This window comes from Quercus robur, chromosome 5, assembly GCF_932294415.1.
Source record: "Quercus robur chromosome 5, dhQueRobu3.1, whole genome shotgun sequence".
Lineage (NCBI taxonomy): Eukaryota > Viridiplantae > Streptophyta > Magnoliopsida > Fagales > Fagaceae > Quercus > Quercus robur.
In genome coordinates this window covers 75,960,155-75,969,397 of record NC_065538.1, presented here as the reverse complement: position 1 = coordinate 75,969,397, position 9,243 = coordinate 75,960,155, and the positions used below count along the sequence as shown (strand labels likewise).

The 9,243-nt window shown below is 33.1% G+C and overlaps 2 protein-coding genes across 2 annotated transcripts; both read right to left on the bottom strand.

The window, feature by feature from the left end:
* Positions 1-624: 624 nt before the first annotated feature.
* LOC126728727 (uncharacterized) lies at positions 625-4,337 on the bottom strand. Its single transcript, XM_050434514.1, has 3 exons — positions 3,855-4,337; positions 3,543-3,768; positions 625-725 (listed from the first exon to the last, which is right to left on the bottom strand). Exons 1-3 carry the CDS (start codon positions 4,335-4,337, stop codon positions 625-627), a joined length of 810 nt encoding a protein of 269 aa, XP_050290471.1.
* Positions 4,338-7,558: 3,221 nt separating this feature from the next.
* Positions 7,559-8,755, bottom strand: LOC126728725 (F-box protein At3g26010-like). Its single transcript, XM_050434513.1, has one exon. The coding sequence runs from the start codon at positions 8,753-8,755 to the stop codon at positions 7,559-7,561; it is 1,197 nt and encodes a 398-aa protein (XP_050290470.1).
* Positions 8,756-9,243: the final 488 nt, after the last annotated feature.

The window sequence follows — 9,243 nt, the reverse complement described above, 5'->3', positions numbered from 1 at the left end:
AGGATTGCAGTATTGCACCTAGGAATGGCAACGGGCCGGGTTTGGGCCGGGTTTTTGCATACCCAAACCCGACCCGATTATTAATCGGGTTTTTTTTGGGGGCCCGGACCAGCCCCGTCGGGCCCCGCAGCTTGGGCCCAAATCTGGCCCAACCAAATTTTTTTTTTAAGCCCATTAAGATTTTTTTTCCAGATTTAAGCCCATTAAGAATTTTTTGTATTAAGATTTTTGGCATTTGGGTCACGTTATATGGCAGCCAAATCAATCCAAATCATAGGTTAATCATAAATCAATAAATCACCTGTTAATTATACATCTATAAATCAATAAATCATAACTAAAATCACCAGCTAAACATAAAAATAAAATAAATCCAACAAGTCCAAGAACTAAGTATCACAAGTCCAACAAGTTCAAGAAATTAAAAGGCTACAAAACAAATCCCACAAGTCTAAGAAATTAAAAAGGCTAAGAAATTACAAAATGTCTTATCCTCCACAAACCAAAAAATTAAAAAGTCTAAGAAATTACAAAAGGCTAAAAAGGCTTAGAATAATTACAAACCAACAAATTAATCCAACAAGTCTAAGAAATTAAAAAGGCTACTAAATTAATACAAAATGTCTAATCCTCTGCAATTGTAACACAACTCTCATCCTCTTCATTAGGCTCCCTATCATCAAGAATTGATTGAAGTGTACAATCTCCAGACATAGTTGAAGAACCTACAACAACAATGAATTAAAAAATGGAATAAACTTCATCAAATTGTAACTAGCAAATATAAAAATACAATTTTGATTTTATACATAGAAATTAGACAATTGCTAACCGTTGATTTCACTCCATAACCAATTTTAAGCACACATCATTGCCTCTATAGTCTTGGGATGTAGCCTACTACGGTATGGACTTAAAAGTCTCCCACTAGTGCTAAAGGCAGATTTTGAAGCAACAGTTGTGACAGAAATGGCTAAGGTGTGAGAGGAAAATCGTTCAATCACATAAGCTTTCCTCTTTTCTTTTTTATCTTTTTTTTACTTTTTCTTTTTCTTTTTTCTTTTTTTGGTCTGGACCAGTAAAATGATGTCTCTAGCCCTCATTAGTCATTACGCATAAAACCCCATGAATGTTGAAGTGTAGCCTGTAGCTTCATCTTTTTCTAGCCCTCTTTTAGTTTTAGATATTGGTATGCCTAATATCTTGTTAAAAAATTTTATTTATGCAGTTTCATTATTATCAATTAAAGAAGTACTCTCCCCATCCCAAATTGTTTGTCCAGCTTAAAAAAATACAATTATTTTGGGATACATCATTAAATGGCTTATCATCTCAGTTAGTAAATACGAGTAAAGTTCACGAACAGTTCGCGTACGTTTGTTAAAATCAAAGTTACTCACGTCTTACATACTGTTTGCAAAGTTTTGTAAATAAACGCATTACTTTAAGTTTAAACATACAACAAGCGTTAAATACAAACAACGTAAAAATTGGCTCGTTACATTCGGATTGTTAAAAATTTTAAATAAATTAATTATAAAAAAAAAAAAAAAAAAAACAACTTTTTATTGAAACTTGTTGGTTGTTGCGTCAGATAATTAGGAATATAAAATATTAAAAAATCTCAATAAAATGAATTCATGTCAAACACTAAAGTTGTGTTTGGTATTGACTTAAAAAACCTATTTATTTTACTATTTAATTTATTTTTACTACTATCTATAAATTTCACTATACTTTTTATTACTATTTATGAGTCTCATTATATTATTTCAACTAACTTTTATCTTTATCTACAATATTTTCAACAAAAAAGTTTCAATTTCAACTAAATAAATTATTTCCAAACAAACACTAATCGGATCTAAGAGTCATGTTTAATATATTTAAAATATAAACCTGACAAAACACATATCCCAAGTTTGTGTCATTGTTCCTGGTGCCCAAATAATCGTGTTTATTATTATTATTATTATTATTATTACTATTATTATTATTATTAAATACTCTAAAACTAGTGCAATATATTAGAATGTTACGTTTACAATATTTTCATAACAAAATTTAAGTAGTAAATTATAATTTTGGCTCACCATTAATATCATTTTCTCACTTATCAATAATAGCTTATCATTTAGGATTTATTATAAAATTCTTATGAAAAATATTGTAAACGTAGCACTACTACTACAAAAACTTAATAATTGATGAGACAATAAATGTGATTGGTATCATTTTATCAAAATAATAATGAGTGTTTGAATTACTTTTTATAATTAATGACATATCATGACATCAATTTATATGACCTATATAATAAAATTTGTAATTTCTACTGGCATTATTCTCAAAAAATTTAAATTTTATTTGTATGTTTTACAAATAAAATCACACTTGATAGGAGTTAAAAAGTTATGATACAGAGATGATTGAATTTATCTAAAAAAAATATATGGTAAATGTTTACGTATATATTTTTGTTACGATTTTTTTAAAAACAAATGTAACAACATATACATACCCTTTTTTTTCCATTCTCACATTTTTAAGCTCACATTTTTAAGCCGAATTTTTGAAACGTACTTTTTTGAAAGATGCCAAACTATTAACGTCTATATACTTGTTGTATTAAACTCGTAACGTATTTTACTAATTATGCTTGTCATTTTAAAAAAAATTAGAAGTTTCCTAAATTACCCTTAAACAAATTTATCGAAAATTGTTTACCCTTAAACAAATGTATCAAAAATTTAAACAGCTGTGCATACAAAAATAAAAGAATAAAAATTTTACCATGTTCAATTTTCAAAGTTGTTGTAGATTACAAACTCTATTGGTGTACCACTAGTACAATAACGTTACAAAGTTATCTTCAAATTTAAATTCTACAACCAAGCCTGACCGAATTCAATCTTAATATTCAAATCAAATTTTAATACAAGTATTGATAAATTCCACAGGAGCATATTGAAAAATGTTTAAAAAATAATGATATTTAACTTTTCAAAGAGGACTTAATTATTTTTGAGATAGCCCAAAATAGAATACAGGCCAACAATATAAGATAAAGGGAGTATAATACAACTAGAGAGAAGTCCATACACAAGGGGAGAGAAAGGAATGACTGCATATATTGGGAGTAAATATATGGATGTTGATCACCAAATAGAAAAGTTTGATCAAACTGTTTATGGCGAGTTGGAGTTGTGTTTCTCTGCTAGGAAAGTTGTAATGCCTTGTAATATCCATTTATTGTTGAATGTAAAACTAAAACAAGTGATCACCAATGCCAATAGTTAAAGAAACACACTTCATAATGTAGAGAAAATAAGTGTTGAGAACCACAAGATTAGATGATGGGATGATCAAATAGTAACAATAATTAGAAAAATCAACAATAATAGCATGAACGCAAGTCAAAAAACACAAAACCCAAAGCTGAAGATTCTAACAAGCAACACAATCAATTAGGTGGCATTAACATAATTATGGAATGGGAGTTGGCCAACATGGTAGCACAAAGTTGATGATAGTGCACTTACCTTCACAGCCGTGAGGAATATCACAAAAGACTTCCATTGTTTTGCTCCTCAAGTTGCATAATTCAACCTTCATTTCAATCACCAAATACAAGATATCTCCATCATTAGGATGAAAAGCTAGTACTGTGACAAAGGGAAATTTCAGTGGGACATATTTTGAGACCAACTGGTTGAAAAACACTTCATGCTCCAAGAACCAGTTGCCTCCACCTTCATTATCATAGTCCTTGAACTCCCAAACACGTAAAACACTACCTAAACGAAACCACAATGAATCTGACATATCCTCAGGCACCCCTGGCACACTCTAACGCAATCAGTTCCTCCATGTGACTCATATTCTATAGACTTCTCAATCAATCGACAAGATCTGGCGTTGTACGGATCAAACGCGAGAAGACGGCCACCAGTACCAGGACAAAAAAGCATGCCTTTATAGGAAACAGCAGACCTGGGAAAGTGACATAATTCAAATCCCTCCAGCGCCGGCAACAACGGCTCGAACTCACTCCATTCACTGGTGTTGGACGAGAACATGTGTATCTTGAATTTTCTTGACTTGTGACTCAAATAAGGAATGAGCACCAAACTGTAACTAAGTTGCTTATCATCAATATTATTATTATTGTTGTCATAGCTGAAAATTAACCCAGCTTGAATGAAAAAACCACGAGGTTGAGTGATGGGAGGGAGCTCGAGACATTTCCTAGTGATTGGATTCATCACATAGTAAACGCTCATCTTACCAGGCACCTCATCTTTAGACCACTTGCGCCATATATAAGAGCAAGTCATTACACGAATCTTCAAGCTCATTGTATGTGTACATAAGAAGCGAGAGTTTTGAATTCTGGTTCGTCAGAATCAGTTGTGAAGGCACGATTTGATAGGATATCTGCCGACTCATAGAGCAATGTAAAGGGCTGAAGGTTTGTGTGGTGGTGGCCAACATAGCGGCGAGTAAAATAAGGAGTAGAGATTAAAGAGCACCAGAGATTTTATATACATTTGCATTGAAATACAGATTTTAAAGGCAGCCAAAGCAGAGTTTCTGTCAGTAGATAATCGGGAAAATTGTCCAAACTCATTATTGTTGTTCTTCTGCGTTTGCCTCTGCCTCTGCCTTTGCCTTGAGTTTTTGAGAGCATTGCAACAGATACAATCACCGTAAATCCTAATCACCAAGTTGTTTAAACTCAAGTACAAGATATAGAGGTCCGGCTACAACAACAATTTGAAATCCTAAGTCTATCTTATCCTAATAAGTTAAATTGTTCATAATAGTCAAATTGTATCTTTGGAGAAAACATTCCACCTCTACCACAATTTGTAAGGCAGAACATTATCTCAATTACATTCAAAATTTGGTTATAAGGCGGTTGAAACCCACCAATTATATATATATATATATATATATATATAAAAGTTGAACCCATGGTTATTAAACTAAGACTGGACATTGACCTGGTCTATAAGCCAATTCACTGGGTTACTAGTTCAACCAATGGGTCAACCGTCGAACCGCAAGGTTAAATACAGAGATTTTAAAAATTATAAAAACAAAAGAAGAAAAAAAAAGTTAAAGACTTAAACTTAAAGCAATGAACAAATAAAGCCCAAAATATGTAAACAAAAGAAGAGAAAAGAAGGTTTAAGCAATAAATTATATAACATATACTGATATACTCGTACCTACATGCTAACTGGCTTCATGAAATTGAAAATTGCATTATTTATTTATTTATTTAGATTTCCTCTTATTTAAATTACCATATTATCATACATTAAATAGTAAAGAAGTCAATGGAATTGACCTATTAATGTAATTTTACATAATTCACAAACTCAGTTGGGTTATTAAAACCCAGCGAGTTTTAAGCAAACTATGTGATTAGGCTAGGTTTTACCAGTTTCGGCCGGGTCTTGTGCACATTCGATCCAATTGATGACCCAAATCGGTTTATGTGCTAGGTCACTGGGTTACCAGTCCGACCGACCAGGCCAAGTCGGGTTTAATAACATTGGTTGAACCTTAGTATTTATTATTGGTAGCTCCTATTGAGTCACATCAGCTAACATAGCATTTCAGTCCATTTAGTCTATTTGGTCCTATTTAGCCATATTTTGTCCACTTTGGTCCTACTTGTTCCACTTTGGTCTACATTGGTCTTATTCGGTCCACTTTGTTCCGATTCAGTTCACTTTGGTTCTATTCGGTCCACTTTCGTCCTTCTTGGCCTGTTCGGTCTTATTCAGTCTACTTTGGTCTTACTCATTCTATTCAGTTCAATTTGATCCATTTTGGTCTTATTTGGTCCAATTCGGTCCATCCTGTCATTTTTGTCCCATTCGGTCCTTTTCGGTCTATTTTGGTCCATTCAGTCCACTTCAAGTCTATTCGTTCTATTTTGATCCTAGTTAGTCCATTTTGTTCACTTTGGTCCTACTTGGTCTATATTGGTCTTATTCAGTCAATTTGATCCTATTGGGTCCACTTCGGTCCTATTTATTCTATTTTGATTCTATTCGGTTCTACTCGGTCTATTTTGGTCCACTTTGGTCATACTCAGTCCATTCAGTCAACTTTAGTCCTATTCAATCCACTTTGGTTCATTTTGATCCTCTTTAATGATACTTTGAGAAGAGAGGTTTGTGTAAAAAAGGACTTGCTTGATTAAGAATTATCATTCCCAATGTAATGTTTTCAGGTTCTTGATAAAATTACATTGTAATTATGTTTATAAAATCTTGTATTTTTTCTTTTCTAATATAAGTGATAAATTTACTTATATCTGTTTTTTCTTAAATAATAATTGAATGTAAAATGCGTGACAGGCTTTACATTATGACCCAAGGAAAAACACTAGTCACATCTATGTTAAGACTAGTCATAATTGAAACTCTTTATAATTGTTAATAAAGTTCATATCTACCCAATGAATGCTTAATGTGAGACTCATCACATCACACAACCACACAACACACATTTAATTTAATGCTATACCTCCAATTACATTTCGAGTAATTACCAAAATTTTCAGTCGAGTTGGGTAGGGTATCCATTATCCATTGGATTTGGTCATCCCTAAACTTAAACAATATCTAAATCAGATCTGGGGTGTCAGTGAGCATTTGAAGAGAACAAAACCTTAAGGGTCTAGGGTCGAAATAATATCTACACAATTGAGGTGGGGTTGTTACACTTTGAGGTATATGTATTGCTGTGAAGAATGCCAGAAAAAATTGTATTAATTGAAGCTTTTTCCTTTTGGGTAAGGTTTTGTTTTTGATTATTACAAAATGTGGCTGGGATTGGTGACATTGGCCGTTGGACTGTATGCAGATATTTAGGATTGATATATGTAGCAGTACTTTGCAAAAAGGAGAATGGACGAAATTATTTTCCAAGAAGTCTATTTCTATCATCAACCCAACTACACAAAACACTCAATACCAGGTTAAAGGTTACCAGTTTCTCAAAAAAAAGGTTAAAGCTTACCAATAATATTATTCATGTTATCTATGTTTGAACAACGTGCTAATTGAGATTCAAGGTGTCCAAAAGGTATTTGGGTAACAGAAGTTATGTGAGACGTATAATTAATGATTAAGCTGAATTTATCTTTTGTTATGATTGATCATTCAAGATTCAACAGTTTGAAATGAATGAATTATTGAGAGAATCGGTGGTAGTGCTTACTGCTTAAGCAAATGGATTTCCCTTTTTTTTCTTTTTTTTTTTTTTCTTTTTTTTTTTTTCCTGTTTGTTATGTTATGTAAGCTTCACTCTTATAGCCATCAAACCCTTATGCTACATAATACAGGAAAATCACAATACACATTAACCAAAACCCAAAGCTGAAATGCTAGCATGCAACCCAAACAAACTAATAGTGCAAAGATAGTAATTCTACAAATAGCCAAAAAGATTAGATTATAATATAATTGATTATCTCTATAATAAACAAACCCAAAGCTGAAAGAAGCAAGCTAGCAAGCATGCACCACAATAAGTGCTAGTAGGCAGCATTCTTTAAAGAAGAAGGAATGGGTGTTGGCCAACATGGGAGCAAATAGTTGAAGGCGATACTCGCTGCGTAATGGTTAGCCTCAGGAACATTACAATAGAGTTCGAGCGTTTTCCTACGCAAGTTGCATATCAAAACCTTCGATCTAATCCCCAAATACAAGATATCCCCATTGATGGGATGAAAACCTAGCACTGTGATAAAAAAAGATTGTGTTAGTAAGAGCCAAAGGGATTTTTCGGAGACAAATTCCTTGAGAGAAACTTTGTGCTGCAAGCACCATTCGCCTCCACCTTTGTTATAATAGTCCTTGAACTCCCAGACGCAGATATGAGACTGCACTATAATCTGACATATTTTCAGGCACCCCTGACACACTCCAAGTCCAAGGCAATCAATAAAGTTCATTCGGCCCCGTTCTATAGGCTGCTTCATTAGCTGCTCCCATTCTATAGGCTGCTCAATTTCAAAGCAACGACTACCTGTGCTGTTGTATAGATCAAACGCCAGAAGACGGCCGTTAGTACCGCACCACAAAAGCAAGCCTTTGTAAGAAACAGCAGAGGAAGGAAAGCGAGCTACTTGAAATTCCTTTGAATACCCCACGACACTCCATCTACCGGTGTCTGACGAGAATATGTGTGCTTCGGAAGCCCATACCTTTAGCATCACCAACCTGTAACTGAAACTGACTTGCTTATCAACAATATCATTAACACTATTATTATAGATAAACCCAGTAATAGTGAAACTTTTAGGTTTAGGAATTGGAGGGAGCGCTAAAACTTGTTTAGTGATTGGATTTATGACATAATAATAGCATCTGCTGCCATCAAACCTATGTTTTGCCAGACACAAGAGCAATTCATTACACGAAGCTTCAAACCAAAGTTGCTTTTCTAGTTTGTATATGTAAGCAGTGAGAAATTCCAGTTCTGGTTCAGATTTAATTACGAGGAGACGATTACTTAAATACTTATCTTTGTAATCCAAGATCATGATAAAGGGCTGTGTATGAGGGTTTGTGTGGCAGTGCCTAACAACTCTGCGAGTGAAGTAAGGGGTAGAGATTAAAGAGCACCAGTGTTTTGATACGCCTTTGAATTGAACTCTGGATTTTAAAGGTAGCCGAAGCAGGATTTCTGTCAATAGAAAATCCGGGAGATTGTTTAAACTCATTGCCATTGTTGTTGTTCTTCTCTTTTGCCTTTGGAGGTATACATAACATCGAAAATATTGCTCTCTATATATAATATAATGGGATAAAAAAGATTTCCTAGACTATCTCGGAATGGAATAAAAATAAATAAATAATTAAGGATTTGAGATTTCATAGAGACCAAATCGGAATTGAATTCCTAATTTGTGTTGGTGTCGGAACGGAAGTCCAAAACTTTTCAATTTAAATATTCACCCAATATAATGGGATAAAAAGATTTAATAGGGCTTTCGTGTTTGGTGTTTGAATTTTTTATTTTAATGATGGTTAGACCATTATTATTATCTATATATATATATAAAACCGAAGCTTTTGAAGCTTCCACAATTTTCCACGTCACCATTATTTTTTTTTTCTTTTTATTTTAAATTCTTTTCTTTTTATTTTAGGTTATATTGCTTTTGAAGTTACCACAATTTTCCACACCACCACTATTTTCTTTTTCTTTTTATTT